The 20,044-nt window shown below is 36.3% G+C and overlaps 1 protein-coding gene across 1 annotated transcript in view; it reads left to right on the forward strand.

Annotated features, from left to right (window-relative positions):
• PIK3C3 (phosphatidylinositol 3-kinase catalytic subunit type 3) overlaps nt 1-20,044 on the forward strand; it is a 144,680-nt gene that overhangs the window by 14,065 nt on the left and 110,571 nt on the right. Inside the window, exon 4 of the mRNA XM_006144396.3 lies at nt 4,846-4,975. Coding sequence (XP_006144458.1) covers nt 4,846-4,975 — 130 coding nt within the window. The remainder of the gene's footprint in view (nt 1-4,845; nt 4,976-20,044) is intronic.

Below are 20,044 nucleotides of genomic sequence, written 5' to 3' on the forward strand. Positions count from 1 at the left end.
AGAGCAGGGTTTCTCAAATTTGAGTCATCTCCTCATCACTTTCCAGCCATATCTGTGTCTTAAGTATATTCTTATTTACTTCATATTTTTATTTAACCTCGCTCACTTTTTAAACTTCCATTTATTGTAAAGGAAAAACCTGATATCTCTGTTGTACATGAATATAACAACCCAGTTGTTAAAATTTAACAATCAAAGCAGACAAGCACCCCTGTGAAATATAAATAATAAAATTATTCAATTTTCAAAATATGCATATGATATCTGCAAAAGTAAGTCTTTTTGAGTTAGAATATTTCTGTTTATGCCTAGCTAGATAAAGTAGGATATTCAGCTCATTGTCAATGTAAGGTGAACACAATAACTTTTTATTAACCAGTCCAACTCCTGTGTGGTTGTAGGACAGTTAGAACATTAAATTTTAGTATAGGACTGTGGATACTTTGAACAGCTGTGGAGCAGTGCTAAAAAGCTAGATGACAAACTTCTAATCTCCCTCAATTAGTGCTTGTACTGACCACTTAGTAGGCATAATTCTAAGAAACTTATGGAATTAAAACATCTTTTTCTCGCTGTTTCCTGAAACTTGCCCTTAGAGGTAAGCTGCATTATGGTAGAGGAAAGCCAGGTATTCCCTAGCCTGCTACAGGACTTCTGCAATTTTGGATTGTGGAAGAATGTGATCTTCAGGGTGTTCTAGGTGCAGCAGAAAGTACAGATACCCTTTCATACTACTTGGTTAGAGCTGGATCTCTTCATGGTACTGCTGATGTCCAGGGAGACAAAGCAACAGGAGTTCTCAGAGAGTCTCAGGCGGAAACCTGTGAACATTTTCTTTTGCCCATCATCAAAAGTCATATGTGCCTCACAATTTGGGGAAACACTATCTTAGATGATAGTTTTCACAAATGCTTGTTATGCAGTGAAATAACAATTGTTCTTAATCTTTTGCTCTTCAGGGTTCTGGTGACGCTTAATAGTTTGTAAACATGGAACATGGTTCTCAGGTCCAGGCATGGTGTAGTAGGTGGTAGGGTGACATTGTGTGATGTTTAATTTGTGTGGCAAGCTCTGTGTGGACCAGCTCCAGGTGGACCTGAACACACTGCAATGATTCTGGTTGGCTTGAAGGCTTTGGGAGAATTGTAGTGTGTAGTGAGGCCCTGTCAGAAATGTCTGTCTCTTCCTCCTCCACTCTCATCAAAGAAATAAACTTAAAAAAAAATAAAAAAGGAAAGAAAATAGTTCTCAAAGTTTCTACTATTGTAGTATTACAGATTTGGCACTCTTGTGACCACTGACTCTCACAATTTGCTAATATTTGTTTTGCATGCTTGAGTCTGTGAAGCAGAACTTCTTGAATAGTAGTCTAATTAATAACTGAAAGACGGCTCTTTTAGGAGAAGGCTAGAATAATTTATTGTCCTTAATTCTAAAGTCTGGCTTGTGAGCTTTCTAAGTAGTTAGAGAATGGATTGATCGTTAGGTTGAATTGGCAAAGAACCATAGCAAGATGCAGATTTCTCTTGCAGATGTTTATTTCCAAATGTGAATTGTGAGGTCAGTTGTTGGTGTAGTGACTTCACACTGCAAGCTGGAGCATCAGCAGCAGCTGTTGTTGGGCCTCTGCTGGAGTCTAAAGGAAATCCTGCAGTGCTGCTTCTTCTGTCTTGCCTTCTTGGCTTAATTTCCCAAGTGGACATGAGGCTCTGAGCATCTTCTGGCTTGCCACCTGGAGGCTGTGTAACTCTCTGCGAGGTTCCATTAGTGTCAAAAGAAAGTAATATGTTTGCTTGATCATGAGTCACTTGGCTTCACCCCTGCCTTCCACATCCCATATTCTTAAATCTCTTCTCCAGATTCATCCCAGGGTACCTAAATCATTTAGTAAACCGAGTTCCTGCCAAATGTGCCTATTTTTGATTTAGTTAGGTTTAGGCAGTCAAAGTATTCACTGAGGGGTGGGAAGGTAGAAGAAAGGGAAGCCTATTGTCTCTGAACGTACATTTAGGAATATGCATTTAAAGTGGTGGTGTTACCCGCACTGCCCAGTTCCTTAGAGATACTCTGTGCAGGTCTGCATGATGGTAAATCACTATCTCAGTTGAAAGTGAAAGAAGTAAACTTTATAAAAAGGCATGTGCTAGCTTTTATGTGCTTTTTTCTTGTTGTCATTAATGTAACCTTTTACATAATTTTAAAAAATCAAGAAATTTGGTTTTCCACAACCACTCAGTGCATTTCTTACTGGGCCTGTAAGGTAATCTTTTGTAAATATGGTTTCTGAAATTACCTGGTGTATGCCAACTTGAGAGACCTTGTAACAGATGTGGTTCTCAATCTTACTGTGCTCATGAGCAGTCCTTTACAGTTTGGTATCTAAGTGTTTATGGGTTTACTTGTGTGTGTATATAAACCATAATGTGTGTGTGTTTTTGTGTCTGTATGTATAAATCATAATGGTCAGGGGAAATTCTCTTGACTATTTCAAGATAACCTTAGTAGAACATTCCACTAACTAGAACATAATAATAGTTTAAAACAATGTATAAACCTTTCAAAATTAAATAAATAATTGAGAATAAAAACGTATCATTGTACTCAACATGTATCTTATTATCTTTTTTCTTTCTTTCATTTTTTTTTAATAAGTTTTTTGCCATAGGGTATGTGTGCTTGCCAGAGAGACAGGGAGACAATGAGAGGGAAAGTAAGCCATTATCCCTGCCCAGGGGACCTGGCCACACTGACATCCCTTCTTTGCTGTTCTCCTTCTGGGACTTTGGGCACACACTCCCAGCATGAGTTGCAAGCCGCCAGTTTTAGGACTCTAACCACAGCCAACCATGTGGGAGTCAAGCACCTTAACCACCATGCACCTGTTGCCCCCTCATTACTTTTTTTTTTTTTTGAAAGGTTTTTGCTTTCGGGCATGTGTGCTCGCCAGACAGACAGAGAGAGACAGAGAGACAGAAAGGGAGAACTCACCCCGCAGGGGAGATGGCCACGCCGCAATCCCTTCTCCTCCATTCTCCTCTCAGGATCTTGGGCATGCACGCATACGCGCCCGGCGTGAGTTTTAAGCCACCGGGTCCGGGACGCGAACCATGGTCGACTACGTGGGAGTCCAGTGACATAGCCATTATGCTAACTGCTGATCCCTCATTACTTTTTAAAGACAGAGTCTTTTTATGTTGCTTTCCTCCTGCCTCAGCCTCCTAAGTGGGGCTACAGACCCATTGGACCATTCTCGGCTCCTTTAGACAGGTCTTGGTATGTTGTCCAGTCCAGCCTAGCCTTCCAAGTTGCTAGGATTACAGGTGCAGGTCTCCATGCCTGGCCTTTAGGTTGAACTGGAAATCAAACACAGGCCTCCCAGTCTGTCCCAACCTGCAGAGCAAAGCATCTTAACAGTCTGTACCACCATGGTTGGGCCTGTACCTTATTATAATTGTTAATTGTGAAAGTGTTCAAAGTGCTTTAGACTTACCTACACACCTAGTCTTTTCCTTTCCTTTGTAGTTAACAGCTTGTTCTTCGGGACTTCGTGGGTGATGTGTTTGAGTAGACTTTATATTGTTTAAAAGGCCTTACCAAAAAAAACCTTAAAAAAGAGCACATTAAGAGGTGAACATCTCTAACTCCCCATTAGAAGAAAAAAAAAAACCCTAAGAAATTGACAGTTGCATAATTGAAAAACATTGTTGTCTAACGCACCTTATGAGTTTTTCAGCTTTCCTTTAGATCTTCTCACTAGTTTTTGGAAGGAACCATGGAAATCAGTAGTTTTATGTTCTTTTTAATTTTAAGCAGAGCAACCAACTTTAGACTAAATTCTGGCTATGTGCTGAATTTGATTTTGTAGACATTGAAATATTTGTATAAACCCATTATTGTATTCCCTTTTAGAACATCCCTCTTAAGGAACAGAAGTCAGGGGAAAAAATTAATCTGTACAGTGAAAAGGATAATAGCAGCTAACATTTATTGACTACTATGTGGTAGTCACTATTATAAATACTTTTATTTTTTTAACTTTGCTAAAAGGCACATGCACTCAACAGAGACACAGAGAGGGAGAGGAAGAAAGCACCCCCTAGTGGGGCCTGTTTTCACAGCAGTCCCTTCTCCATTTCTTCATCCTTTTGGGATGTACCTGTTGTTTTTTTTCAAGTTACAATCTGAGATTGAAACTGCACAGTTGACTATGTGGGACCTGACTCCTTTAACTACCAGGCCACAGTGCTGGCCCTATATTAAATGCTTTTTATTTGTAATGATTTTTTTTTCCCAGTAACTATGTGAGATATAGGTGTTCTTTTATAATATAGGGAAGAAAACTTGAGGGACTGAGAGATTAAATAGCTTTCCCAAGGTCATGTATATAATAGATGACACATTTGGGAATTTAAGCCCAGGCAGTTTGACTGGCTAGTTTACTATGTTAAATTGTCATTTAGAAAAATGTCATGTGATTTAAAATACTTGTTTTCTGCCTTTGTAAATGTGACTTTGTAACAGGTAGGAATTTCATCTCTATTATTCCTAAGACCTCCACTGAAGGGAAGGAGTGTTCATGCTCTATTACCAACCTCCCTCTCCTCTGCTCTTCCTGCAGATTTCTTGTAGTTATTCTGCTTCAAGGAGAACACAGCATGTGAAAAACAGTATTATGTGGATCTAAGTTGCTTAGTTAATTGTTGTACAACCTACTTGGAGCTTAAGGTGTGACTGTAGAAACATGCATTTTCTTCTGCATAATTCCCTTTGTTGTTAGGAATCTTAAATTTTGTATAATGAGCTGCATTAATTTACTTCTACCCTGTACATTTTCTTTTCCCCTAGCATGTTTCGCCAAGGGATGCATGACTTGAAAGTCTGGCCTAATGTAGAAGCAGATGGATCAGAACCCACAAAAACTCCTGGCAGAACAAGTAGTACTCTCTCAGAAGATCAGATGAGCCGTCTTGCTAAGGTAAAAAAGATATATTTGAAACAGATGGAACCCTCTAAATGTCTGTTGTAGTATACCATGACATTATGAATTCTTCAGATTTTTAAAATTTAACTTTTTTTTAAAAGAATTATTTCCTTTATTTTATTTATCATTATTGTTATTTTTTAATTTGACCAGAGCAAGACACCGAGAGAAAGAGAAAGAAAGTGAGAAAGCAAGCTGCCACAGCCAGGACTTGAACTGTGGTCAGCCATGTGGGAGTCCAGCACCTTAACTACCACGCCATCTACCAGCACCATAAATTTAACTTTTTTTTTTGGAGAGGTTTTCACTATAGGCCGTGTGCCCTACCCAGAAAGACAGAGAGAGACATAGAGACAGACAGCGAGAAATCACCCCCCAGGGGGGATGGTCACGCCGCAATCCCTTCTCCTCCATTCTCCTCTTGGGATCTTGGGCGCGCACGCACACGCGCCCGGCGTGAGTTTTTAAGCCACCGGGTCCGGGACACGAACCACGGTCGACTACGTGGGAGTCCAGCGACATAACCATTACACTAACTGCTGGTCCCAAATTTAACTTTTTAATAACGGTTTTATTGAGATATAATTCACCTTTGGAAAGTGTCTAATTTGACAGTTTAATAAATTCAGGTGAGTAATAAGTTATCACCACTATCTCAAGGGACTTTGAAAGTGCTTAGAAAAATTAAAGTATGAATTTATTGTGGTGCAAAAAATTTTGAGACACATGCGTAGGTTTTTTTTAATATGCATTTCTCTGAACTTTTTGAAGATCCCACCCCATAACTTAAAACATTTTAATCCTCCTAAAGGAAACCATGTACACATTAGCAGTTAATCACTATTCCTTCCTCTCTAGTTCCTGGCAACTGCTAATCTCTATGGATTTGTCTTTGTGGGACATTTTGTTAATGGTATCATTCCATGTGCTGTTTTGTCTCAAATTCTGTCAGATTTCAACACGTGGCTCTCTTAGCGATAATTTTTAGATGATTACGTACCTTTTATGGTGACTTAGCTTTAAAGATCAAGTGCAACTTGCTAGACATACTTAGTTTTTTTGTAAAAAATGTGTATACTAATAAATAGTCAAAATTGCTTTTCATCCCTTTTTTATAATTAGACTGAGATATTTTTTACTTCAAAATTATTCTAATGGGGACCAGCAGTTAGCATAATGGCTATGTCGCTGGACTCCCACGTAGTCAACCGCGGTTCCCGGACCCGGTGGCTTAAAACTCACGCTGGGCGCGTGTGCGTGCGTGCCCAAGATCCCGAGAGGAGAATAGAGGAGAAGGGATTGTGGCGTGGCCATCCCCCCTGGGGGGGTGATTTCTTGCTTTCTGTCTCTCTGTCTTTCTCTGTCTGTCTGGCGAGCGCACGTGCCCTATAGCGTATTCTAATGTATCTTCATTTAGAAATATAAATGTTAAGTTTTATCCCGTGATTCAATTATATGTCTTTTGTAAGTTGTTAAGAGACTTTCTTTTAATTTTTACATGCCTTTTTCCTTTGCAATCTTACTAGCATAGGTGACTCTTTAGTGCCTGGACAAAGTTTTGATACAGGCATTTGACAGCTGGCTACCTCTGCCCACATATGGAAGAAGTTTTGTTGGTCAGGCTTTCTATGTCAGCATAAAATTTTATTGTAAAGTTCATTCTGTGTCTTCTTGTAGTGCTCTTTTAAGGAAAAATTATGTCATGCTACCTTATAAGCATATTGACCAATGTGCTATTGTCATTCTTTCCCTTCCATAATTTAATAAATGAAAGTTAATATTCAGTTCAGTTACTCATGCTGAAATTTTGTTTGTATTCTTACGTGGGATATAGCAAAGTTCTTAAGTTGTTTACTCTTTCTAACTTCTCTTTAAGAGTTTACCTTACTAAGTTTCATTTGAGGTACCCTCTGTGATTTTTACAGACTTCATATCATTAATAGAAATTTTATTAGAGTCAGCTCATTTGTAGCTTGTAGGTCACTATAATATGAAAAAAGTTAAAAGCCTGAATTTAAGAGGAATGTAGTGTATTGAAGAAACGAAAGTTCTTAAATTGTCTTTTGAGAGGAGCATATCATTTCGTATTATGGTTGGCATTGTGAGGGTAAAGGGGAATGGGCAGATTCATGAAATATAAAGCCATATAGTTGTATAGTTTACTCACTTTGTTTTCTCTGTTAAACAGATTACCTAGGTGTCTCTATTCACATATTTCTTATTTTTCTCTCATTTTTTTTGATGGATGTGTCAAAAATAATTTTTAAAACAATTACATATTTCAAATAGTACATATAATATAATTATTGAAATTAGTTTGAATTGACATTTGGCCTTTTACTGTAGCACAGCTGTATAAATGTGTTTCATTTTTGTTTATTTTAATTTGTCAGAGTGGGCATATGTGTTCACCAGAAAGAGATAGAGAGGTAGAGAAGGAGGAAGTGCACCCCTGTGCGGTATGATCACACTGCAAAGCTTTCTGTATTACTGTGTCCTGTTGGGATTTGAGGCACACATGCACACATGCCCAGCATGTTATTCTGGCTGCCTGGGCTGGATTTTGAACTATGTAGTTGGTCATGTGGGATCTGTCTCCCTTAACCACTTGCCATAGAGTTGGCCCTATACTTCATTTCACTCTTTTGAATTTTATAGTAGAAAAAAGATGTTACTTGATAATGTTCAAGTTTTTTAGGATTAAAACAGTATCCCCTTAAGAATCGTTAAAGTTCATATATATTTGTTTAGTTACCCATTAAGATTAGCAACTCTGGAAAAGATGACTAAGTATAGACAGACCTAAATGAGGTGTTGGGAAAGAGCGTTAATGCTTTTGTTAATTGGTAACAATCATCATTAACATTCTAAATTCTTTATATTAGAACATGGCACATTGAATCCCACTCTTTCAAGAGATAGTTATTAAAATTTATGTGCTGTCTGTATTGCTCAGAGTGATTAGCAGTTTTCAGGTAAGTCTTTATTGGTCTGTAAATTTTTAAAATGGGAATAAAAATTAATGAGAATAAGTATCTTACAGTCTTTCTGATGGTAATTGGGACTGAATTCTTTTCCACCTTTTTACCCCTTATAAAATTGTACTTTTAACTTCTGACTAAATGGAGACTTCAGAGCATCCTTTCTATGCCTCAATGGCTTGCATTAATGTTAACTTATGTTCCCAACACTAAGTAGAAACCTATCAAAACCACTATAATTAACTTTCTTTTTTTTTTAAGGAAAGAAAGTACATTCTGTTCATAGCATTGTTAAGGGACTATTTGGTCTTTGAAGAAAGCTTTTTGGATTTTTTGGCACTAAGAGTGAATATATTCCATTTTTTCAATACTATCAGTTGATTGTGCTGTTTGAGATTTCAGAACCTGTAATATCCCTGCTGCTACTGAAGAAAAATGTGTTTTAAAAATGATGTCTTAGGTTTGGTGAAATTGGAAGCTTTTGCACTTGGAAGTACTTAACAGTGGGAAGATCACTGTACTATGTATGAGTCAATGTTTTGGCCATCCTACTAACTAAGGGAAAGGAATTCCTGAACTTGTAAAATGAGAAATTTAGAGTGGATAATATCTAAGGTTTTTTGCAGTTTTTAAGTCTGTGATTCTCAAAGTACTATTGAAGCAAATAATTGTTATTATTATTTTTTAACCTGGGTTTTATAAATGTCACCTTGATAGAGAATAACGCTGTAGTCATGAATTTGCAATTGTGAATATGCCGTGTTCTTGTTATTTGTTTTGGTTTGCAATGTGTATCTCTAGAGGAAAAAAAGTAAAAGGTTTGCCTAATTGGAATGATGTGGATATGCTCTTTGATTTTGTTGTTATTGAATTAATGTCTCCTTCTTTACTTAAGTGTTTGAAACAGGCTTCCTGAAAAAGTCCTCATTTCTCACCCAAACATGATCCATCTGCCTTGCCTTTTATATCCAAAAATATGTACCTTGACACTTGTTATGACCATAACTTGTTGACTTAGCAGAAAGTGTTACTTTGATTATATTTTGATACTTAAATTCTCTTAACTAAAAATTATAATTATTTTGTTCTTAAAAACCATTATGGCTTGCATGCATGTGCACATGCTCTCTTTTTTTCTGGTTCCACATTATAAAAAGTTTGTCTGTTAGATTGTTAATCTCTTCCTTAAAATGTTTTGAAATTGTATTTGGCATATTATATATTTAAAAATTGAGAAATAATTTATATGCTCCATGCTTCCATTTTCATACAAAAGGAACAGAGAATGTAAATGTTACATTTCTCACACTACCGTTTTGAGACAAGAAATGAGTCAAATAGATGAGGTTTAAGTGGTTAGAACTGAAAGGTTTATTCCTTGTTGCACCTTGATTTTCCAGCCAGTGAATTTACTATGATTGTTTCTAATTGTTGAGAAGGCAGGTGGCTCAAGAGTAAAAAGGTGTACATAAATCTTAATAATGGCAAAGCATAGTTACTATACATTGTACCCATGAGCCTAAATAAATAGCATAGCAACAATTTTCAAACTGCTATGTAGGAAAGTTTATTCGGTTATAGAACTGCTTCCGTCTTGGTTGCCTAGGGATAATGGGACAAGAGAACTGTGAAATGAAGATTAACTATTTAAATGGCCTGTGAAAAGATGGTGTTAGATAATTATTAAGCAAAGAACCTCAACTCCAAGATGAACTTGATGCTCTTATTCTGATTTAGTGCTCAACTATGAAAGCTGAATTCTAACTACAATATGAATAACTGCAGCTTAAAAGCCTGCTTTCTAAATTTGACATTTTTAAAAAGTAAAACCCTTTCCTAATGATTTTAGTGAAATTAATCTCTCTTTTGATTTTACATCATTTTGTGAACATGCTTAATTTTGTTTTTGTGTTTGACAAAAAATGAGTATGAGGGACCAGCAATTAGCATAATCAGTATGTGGCTAGACTCCCATGTAGTCGGCTGCAGGTCAAGTCCAAGACCCGGTGGCTTAAACTCAGGCCGGGCATGTCTGTGTGCGTGCCCAAGATCCCAAAAGGAGAATGGAGGAAAAGGGATTGCAGTTTGGCTATCCCCCCTGGGGGGGTGATTTCTTGCTTTCTGTCTCTCTGTCTCTCTCTGTCTTTCTGGGGAGTGCACACGCCCTAGAGCAAAAAAACCTCCCCCCAAAAAAGGAAAAAATGACTATGAGAAAAGGAAACAAACTGAGTAGTTTTTTATTTTAGGTTTCATTTATTTATTTTAGCTGTCTCTTTTTAGTGCCAGAATATGTATACATATAATAGAGGAGTGGGGAGGAAGTGCCCCACAATGGAACATGGTCACGCCACAATCATTTTTCTAATTCTGTATCCTATATGAATCCTAGGCATATGTGTACATGCTTAGTGTTTTTCAAGACACTGGGGCTGGGGTTAACCTTGGTTAACCATATGGGATCCATCTTCCTCTGAGCAGTAATTAGCCAGTTCAGGCCAGCCCAGGCCTTCGTATTATTATTATTATTTTAATTTATGACAAGGCTCATGTGCTTGGTAGAGAAAGAGGGAAAGTCAGAAAGCACCCCTCAGGGGAGATGGCCATGCCACAGTCTCTTCTCTTTTCATCTCAGGATTTTTGGTATGCGTGCACACATACCTGGTGTGTTTTTCAAGCTGCCAAGTCCAGGGTTCAAACCATGCCATTAGCCATGTTAGATCCAGTCCTTCTAACCACTGGCCGAAAAATGGATTTGTTGTATTTTTTTCTTTTTTCTTTTTATTTTTTTTAATTTGCCAGAAAACATGTGTGCTTGCCAGACAGAGAGACAGAGAGAGAAATGGGGAAATTAAGAAAACACCCTCCCCATTCGTGATGGTCATGCCATAATCTCTTTCTTTTCTCCTTGCTTTGAGAATTTTGGTCATGCATACACACATGCCCTATGCATTTTTCTTTCTTTCTTTTTATTATTTAGTTTAATTTATTATTACTATTATTGTTTTTTAATTCAACCAGAGAGAGGCAGACAGAATGGGGAAGTGAAAAAGCAAGCTACCAGAGAAAGCAAGCCACCTAAGACTCAAACTGCAGTTGGCCATGTGGGAGTCTAGAGCCTTAACCTCCACTCGACCTGCCAGCCCCACCCAGTGTTTTTTTTTTTTTTCAAATTGTCATGACTCGTGCTCAAACCAGGCAGTTGGCCATGTAGACTGCCTTAACCACCATGCTGCCATGGGCCTAGTCTTACTCTTGTATCTTAGAGTTCTTAGACTTTAAATATGTAATAGGAGGGACCAGCAGTTAGGGTAATGGCTATGTTGCTGGACTCCCATGTAGTTGACCATGGTTCGAGTCCTGGACCCAGTGGCTTAAAACTCACACCATATGTGTGCATGCCCAAGATCCCGAGAGGAGAATGGAGGAGAAAGGATTGCAATGTGGCCGTCCCTCCTGGCCAGGGGTGATTTCTCGCTTCCTGTCTATCTCTGTCGGTCTGGCAAGTTCATGTGCCCTATAGCAAAAACCTCTCCAAAAATTAAAAAAAAAAAAAAAAAAATGTAACAGGAAAATAGTGAATATATAAGAATACACCATTTTCTTCCTCATCTTCCTCATTCTTTATTCTTGCCCATCTCTAAGTTTTTCTTATTAAAATTTGTTAATAAAGTGTCTTTTTCATTTGAATTGATTTGTGACAATAACAGATGACCAGACTTCAGGGGTATTTATTAAATTTTCATTGTTCCTGACCCAAGCTCTTAATTATTATAAACCTTACTTGAGCAAATTTGCCCATTGTTACCATCTGCTTTGATTTTCAGCTTGTCATAATGTAAGAGTTTTATGACTAGGATGCATATCCACCTGGGGTTTTGGATGTGACTACCAAGCTTTGGTGTTTGATTTATATTTGAATCTATATCTTTAGACATGAAAGGTTAGTGCAGAAACATGCTTCTCTACTGTCTTCTCTTCATTTTAGCAGCTCTGCTTGATGTCTTTGGAATGTGCTTTAGTTTCTGTCAATTTGATTAAGAGGATGCAAAGAGAAAGTAATGACTAGATGAAAAATGCTGTGTGGTCTGGTCGACACAGGTTTTGGAATATTGAGTGGAATGTGGAGGTGAGCATAGCTGTAGTAAAGATGTGGTAGGATGTGTTGGTGTTTCAGAGTGAACCTCAAAATATCTGCATGCGGTCACTATAGGTCTTGCGTCTGCTCCTCAGAGATATTCCAGTAGGAACTAGATTGTATTTTTAGTTCATCCAAGAATGAGTAGGTTCTTGAGAATAAGTTCATACCAACTAATTCAAAGGGTTATTTATAATTTAGAGTTGCACCACCTAATATGATAGCAACAGATTGTATGTGGTAATTTAAGTTAAATAAAAACATTAAATTAAAAATTTAGTTGCTCTGTCATAATCACATTTCAATTGCTGAAGCCTGTGGCAAGAGCTTTCTATTGGACAATGCAGTTATGGAACGTTTCCGTTATTACTGAATATTCCACTGGACAGCACAGATCTAGATTACCAATTTACTACTAGTTTATCATTGGTGATTTCATATCTCAGTAACATATTCTTGTGTCTGCTATTCAGGACACTGTGTTTCAAGATACCTTGCAAATTAATCTTCAAGTGATTGTTGATTTCTTAGTGAGTTATTAAACAGCTAGCCTGAAGGAACTAGAAAGTTTCATGAGATATTTCTCTCCACTTTATAGGAAATCTTAAAAAAACTGGGTCTCTTTATATAAGTTTATTTTTAGTTGCAATTATAGTTGAATGTGCTATTTAAACTGCAATTTTTTGAATAAACATTAACAAATTAAAATAATAAAATATTCCACTAAATTGAGAGTAAGATAACAGCAAGTTTTCTGAGCATATCCTTTTTTGAAGTGAGATTTGAAGTCATTTAAATTATTTTGTAGTATTATTTGAGCCATTAAAAATTTTCTCTTGAAAGAAAATATTTTATATTGGATGTATTGCATTAAATGAATACTTAAGGCATTGATTCAAGGTGCTCCACTGATATTTTTACTTCATGTAAGTTGGTAAGTCCTCTTTATCCCCACCAAATTACTTTATGTGTCAAAAGCAAACTTCTAACTATTGGAGACCAAAAAGGATGTTACTAGGTTCCTGTTGCTCTTCCTACTAGTGGCAGTATGAGGATTATAATAACTTTATTGATAACTAGCTTGCATGTATACAGTGCTTTAGTATTTATGACCTTTAGAAAAGAGCTTAAATGGAGAAGGGGTTAAAATTATGGGTTTGGAAACTATTTTTTGCTCAAATCTCAGTTATATTCTAATTTAGCTATAATCTTAGACTATTTAAAACTTATTCTCATGAAGTTCTTATCTGTAAAGTAGGAAGGTGCTTTGGGAGGTTATTGTGAACACTAAATGTAAATGAGATAAAAGATTTAGTATATTGCCTGGCAAATACTGAGCACTAAATTATGTTGGCTGTTGTTTGCACCTATCTTATTTGCTTTCACTTGATTCTACCAAGTGTAGAATCAAAAGGTGTAAATCCTATTCTTTTTAAACTCATGAGTAGATAGATGCTAAGATATCCCAAGCAGTTTATTTACCCTTAACATGTTTGGTAAGTTAAGAGCCAGAACCTAGACTCAGATCTTTAAATTCTTTATGCAAATCTCTTTTTAAAAGATAAGTTTATCAGTACTTATGCTTACGATTTAAGAACTGGCTGGACCTGCAGTTAGCATAATGGCTGTGTTGCTGGACTCCTATGTAGTCGACCATTGTTCAAGTCCCGGACCCAGTGGCTTAAACTCACAGTGGGCACATGTGTGTGTGTGGGTGCTCAAGATCTGGAGAGGAGAATGGAGGAGAAGGGATTGTGGCGTGGCCATGCCCCCTGGGGGATGATTTCTCGCTTTCTGTCTCTCTCTGTCTCTCTTTGTCTTTCTGGTGAGCGCATGAGCCTTATAGCAAAAAAACACTCAAAAAAAAAAAAAGATTTAAGAACTGGATGAGTTTTTTTTGCACTAAGAGTATATTGTTCTTATTCAGAAGATTAAAATGGAAAATGAAAGCGAGGTAGAGTCTGAATCAATGTATACGTTGTAGGTTTTCAGGTATGGTATAGACAATTATGCCCAGTAACTCTGTGAACAGTTACCTGCCTATAATGAGTAAGCACACATTATATATTTGTCCTGTGAATGAATTGGAGGTATGAACAATACTTATGTCTTCAGGTGTTACCAGTACATAAATTAAAAGCAGTAAAAAACTGTCAAGCTTAAGATATTTTTCACCATAATTATTAGGTCATATTGTCAAGAACACTATGACATATTTTTCTATAAAAAAAATGCGTCAAGACTTTCCAGACAACCCAATACTGTGACTTCAAAGGACAATAGCTTAGGAAGTAAAGGGAATGTAACTGAGAATGTACATTGTTCAAAGAAATAATACAGTAAGAACTTTGGGGCACAAACAAATGAGAGACTTCTTAGTAAGGATAAAAGACAGAACAAATGCTAATAAAATTATGAAGATATTTTATAGCTATGCAAAGGAAATAGCTTGTATTTTCTTTGTCTGGTCACCAAAAACCAATTGAGCTACAAAGGTAGAAGCAATGGATGATAGTGAACTTCTATTCATTTGACTCAGTCTTGAGTCATATTATTGACTTGATCACAGGATCAGTTGTCAGAAAGTTGGGGAATAAAAGACACTGCTATTGAGGTTAACTCTAACCACTATGAAGGAACTGATTAGTGAAAAGGGAGTAATAGGACCCTTGGAAAAAATTAAAGATGTCATATTTTACCTTGGCATTGCAATGATAGTGAAGGAGGGGAATAATGTACCAAATTAAAGCTAAGTCATTTTTCACAAAGTTAGGAGAATTCCAATGATTTGAGAACCTAAAAGGTAAGACAGCCCCAAAGAAGCAATGATTTTCAAGGGATGATTGAACTTACACATAAGAAAGACTTATGACAAGAAGACCATAGGTAGGATTGTCTGAAATTTGCAAAGAAAGGTCCCTAAAGATAACAGAATATTTTTATATCTCCCTACCCCCCCCCTTTTTTTTAAGAGATGAGGTCTTGCTCTGTTGCCCAAGCAGGCTGTGAACTTAGGATCCTGTTGCCTCAGCCTCCCAAGCAGAGACTACAAGCATACACCGCTCTGCCTGGTACAATATTTTCCCCCTTTTTTTTGAGAACACACTGAAAGGATGTAGAAAGAAGTAGATCTATGGTAGAGAAGTAATTAGTTAAGTTTTAGCCTCTTAATCAAGAGCTCGTCGGCTGGAGTTAACCAGATAACATAAGTGGTAATTGAAGCCTGAGGTTGGTGAGAACAGGTAGTAATAAGTCATTAAGTTTTTCTAGTCCTGGCAAATTATATGCACAGATTTTAAAGTTAAGGCTATGTGCATTTAAATTTTTGTTTTTATTGTAAGGCAATTCAAACAGAAAAGTACATTAATATATGGAACATTTGTATATTCACTGTCAGTCAGGTGACTTACTCTGTTATTGTATTGCTAACAGGAATTATTGTGACTGGGTAATTAATTTTATTGTGTTCTTTTTGATGCTGTTTTTGATATATATCATAAATTTATATGATTCAATTGCTATCATCATTTAAATTGCTGTGTATTATTCTAGTATATGACTAAATCAATTTATTCACCTTACAGTTTCAGCTTTTGCTATTTATAGGTACAGTGCTTAATTGAAACAATAGTTTTTGGAATAATGTTTAATAAAAACAGTAGTAAAGACATTGTTTTTTTCCCCTGATTTTAATGAGAATTCTTTTATTTAACCATTTTGGTGAGATATTGGCTCTTTTGGTACATTTCTTTTATAAAGTTAAAAAATTCATTTCCTAATTTACCCAAACTTTATATCATGAATGAGTGTTGAAATTTACCCAAATAATTTTCAGATTCTTTTGATAATATCTTTTTTCTTTTAATGTATAGAAAAGAGGCTGCCCCCCTCAGAAGGGTCTGCTTGGAAGGTTGGCCCTTGGCAGGTGGCTGAGAACTTGGCTTATGAAACATTTCCTAAATGACATAGATGATTCATATGCTTAGACTGTTTGTACATGTGATTTATCATGAGCACTTTTTTTTTTTTGGAGAGGTTTTCGCTATAGGGTGCGTGCACTCGCCAGACAGCCAGAGAGAGACTGAGAGACAGAAAGTGAGAAATCACCCCCCAGGGGGCATGGCCACGCTGCAATCCCTTCATTCTCCTCTGGGGATCTTGGGCACGCACGCACATGCGCCCTGCGTGAGTTTTAAGCCAGTGGATCTGGGACGCGAACCGTGGGAGTACAGCAACATAGCCATTACACTAACTGCTGGTCCCATCATGAGCACTTGTTTTCATTCTAGGAGTATAGTATTTTTGTACTTTGGAGGCAGCCAACAACCCTAAATTCTGACTTTTGGAGCATACCAATCAGACTTGTTGAGGGTGGATTCTGGCCTCAAGACCCTGTTGGTGGTACTGTCTTTCTGTCTCTTTCTTGCTCCTGAAAGAGAGAAATAAACCTTAAAGAAAAAAATAATTGAGTTTTGTTATAAGTTGGATATGATTTCTTGTTATAAATTGCATAATAATGATCAAGTTGATAGTTTCTTTTTTTTCTTTTTTTTTGGAGAGGTTTTTGCTATAGGGCGCATGCGCTCTCCAGACAGAGAGAGAGAGAGACATAGAGATAGAAAGCGAGAAATCACCCCCTAGGGGGGATGGTCACGCTGCAATCCCTTCTCCTCCATTCTCCTCTCGGGATCTTGGGCACGCACGCACACGCGCCCGGCGTGAGTTTTAAGCCACCGGGTCCAGGACGCAAACCACTGTTGACTACGTGGAAGTCCAGCGACAGCCATTACGCTAACTGCTGGTTCCCAGTTTATGTGTATTTTCAAATCTGTATTCATGTATTTTGTATATTGTAGTTTCATTTTAGAGAAATAGGGAATGTAAAAGTATACATTAAGGTGTTTTGAAAAATGAAGACCTTGCGATTTGTTTTATGCTTTAAACATTAGTAGAGCTATCAAAACTGACAAAACATTTAAATAGTTACAACTGGGATAAAGACTGGCAGGCAGGTTATAGCTCTTGAAAAAGTTTATTGAATAACCAGTTATTTCTATGTTTTCCATTGTTTCCATGTGGTTGGTTGGACTTCATTATCTCTAGTATGTTTTTAGCTATTTTGAAACTGAAAATTAACCTCAGACATTTTGTTTATAAATTATAGCAAATCAATTGAACTTTCTTTGGATTCTGAGTGAATTTCTGCCTTGAAGAAGTTGTGTGAAATAATGTTCATGAGTAAGCTAACATTCTGAATACAGTAAAGGATAAATTATAAGAACCTATTAATGATCTCTTTCTCTCTTAATAATTGTGTAACATTTTCCATGTCAAACACTTAAGTTTCTAATCAACTGATTCTGTATGTTAGGACTCTTTTTGAGTAAGTTCTTTTTTTTTTTTTTTTGAAGAATTATTTTACTTTATTTTTCTTTTTAAGATATAGCTATACTTGCTAGAATCTTCACTTGGTTAGATGCTTCACATAAACAGTTTTTTGTCATAGTTTAGTCACTTAATGATTTAGATTATAGCTGGAGTAACTTGATCATCTTCAGTTCTCTCACCTTTCAAACTTTAGGTTACTTATAAATGCCAATAGTATGATGTGATATACTGTTCAGTACATAGTCCAATATTAGACTAAGTATATGATTCAGAAATGTAAATCTACCACCCATAATCATGAAATACAAATCTAGGTACATGAAAAATTAATATGCTGTTTTGTTTATATGCATATGCATTAATTTACATTTTAAGTACAGTATAAAACATATCCAGTGTATTAAAAAATTGAGACTTGATCACATATAAAAATGGGTATAGTAAAAATAAATTTTCAAAAATATTTTGGAAAAATTTCACTTAAAAAATAATTAGAATACCCTTATTAATATATTTTATCTGTCATACCTTAATCACAAGGAAAAAACCCCAAATTTCTTATTTTTATATGTCTAGTTTTTATCTATTGATTTGTTTTTATTGCCAAAGAATGCATATGCTCTCCAGAGACAGTGAGTGTGAAGGCCCCCGTGGATTATGGTCATGCTGTAAACTTTTTCCTCCATTCTCCCCTCCCATCAGGATCTCCCAGCATGCTTGCACACATGCCCAGTGTGTCTTCCAAGCTGATGAGGCCAGGACTCAAACTGAAGTTGGCCATGTAGGATCTAGTCTCTTAACCACTGCACTAGAGAGCTACACCCAAATATCGGCATTTAGAGCACAGAAAACAGTGATCAAAAAGAGTTAAAGTAAGGCTGGGTCTGTCTGTATGTCAGTGGTTATGTGAGCTGGGTCTCACCTGGTTAACCATTGTTTGAATCCCAACCCTGGCATTTTGAAAAACACATAGGCACATGTGTACATGCCCCAAATCCTGACAGGATTCAGGAGTGGAAGAGAAGGGGATTGCAGTGTGTCTATCCCCCACTGGAAAGTGCTTTTCTCCTTTTCTAGCTCTCTTTCTGTCTCTGCATCTCTCTCTGGCAAGTACACATCCTCTCTGGCAAGCACACATGTTCTCTGGCAATAAAAATTAAAAAGAGAAGAAAGAATTAAAGAAAATTTTACCTTAAAGTAAAAATACAGACTCCTGGGTATGTCACATATGTACTATATTTTACTGAATATCCTGGCTATAAAATTTGAGTTAGTCAGAGAAGTTTCACTGTTATTTTTTTTTTCTTTCCTGAGATGTTTTGTAAATAACATTTATCAACAATAGAATTACGATGATAACTGCTGAAATTATTGAGGGCTATCAAACTTGTTTAGTGGCACTATTGACGTAACTAAAAATATCTGTTTGCTCCAGTTTTTTGTATAAATAATATGTGTAGCTTTTGTAAAGATAGTTTATTTTATTTTATTTTGTGTTGTCATTCTTTTGCATTATAACAGAGAGTTTGGGAATATCTTACACATTTATTCTTACTGCTGCATGGGGGCATCTTGTTTATTAGTCACTTTGGTTTTCTTACTGTTGTATAAGACTGTCAAAACTTTTAGATTTGTCTTGAATCCCATGGTAGCAAGTAAACTAAATTAGTTTTTACTAGTATAAAATTGAACCCCAAAGGAGTATTGATTTGTGTTTTGTAAATGCATTGTCTATCTTTACAGCTATAGTTTCTGTCAGAAAAATAAGAACATGTTTTTAAGACTAATCTCTGAGAAGTTTAACGAAATGAAACTTCAGTGAAGCAAACACCACTTTTCTGGATTACTAAGATTTACATCTAAAACTTGAAAATAAAAATTGAAGAATTCTGGTTAAGATTTCGTCGCAGAAATTAGAAGAAACTCCCATGCTTGCTAAGAGTTAAATACATAGGCACGTGCAAACTGTCTTAACACATACACGTACATACACATATACTTTTTTAATCTCAGTATTTCAAAATCTGATTTACAACTGCATTTCGTCTTAAGTTATAAATGTCTGCATAACTCCTCTTTGATTTATTATAGATAGGGCTCTTAATAGGTTTTTTTAAAAAAGAATTGTGCTTCTTAATAGAAATTTATGAAAGAGCCATAGTGTATTGTACAAATATATTGACCAACCAATAATGATATTCTGCTCAAGAAATTTGAACATTCACATAGGCTCTTTGAAATTGAATGTTTTCTCTGTCTCATGACAGAGCAGGTTGATTTTGTTTGTTTATTTTTTAAGTGACTGAGAAAAGTGGAAATATATAATGCTTTGTCAATTTTTTTTTTCCTCCTTTGGTTCCCTAGGAAAGCATGTGTCTATCTAGCTCAAGCATTGTATCTATATTGTGTACTGATGTTTTGGAAAGTTCTTTTATCTTTTGGTTTTCCTTTAAAGTTTCTGGACATGAGTAATGTTTGATACCATAAACCTGTACATTTCTACATAGGAGTTTTTAATTAAGTACATTGAAAAATGGTAACATCATTTAATTTATGTAG

Source organism: Tupaia chinensis, unplaced genomic scaffold, assembly GCF_000334495.1.
Source record: "Tupaia chinensis unplaced genomic scaffold, TupChi_1.0 Scaffold000119_1, whole genome shotgun sequence".
NCBI lineage: Eukaryota > Metazoa > Chordata > Mammalia > Scandentia > Tupaiidae > Tupaia > Tupaia belangeri.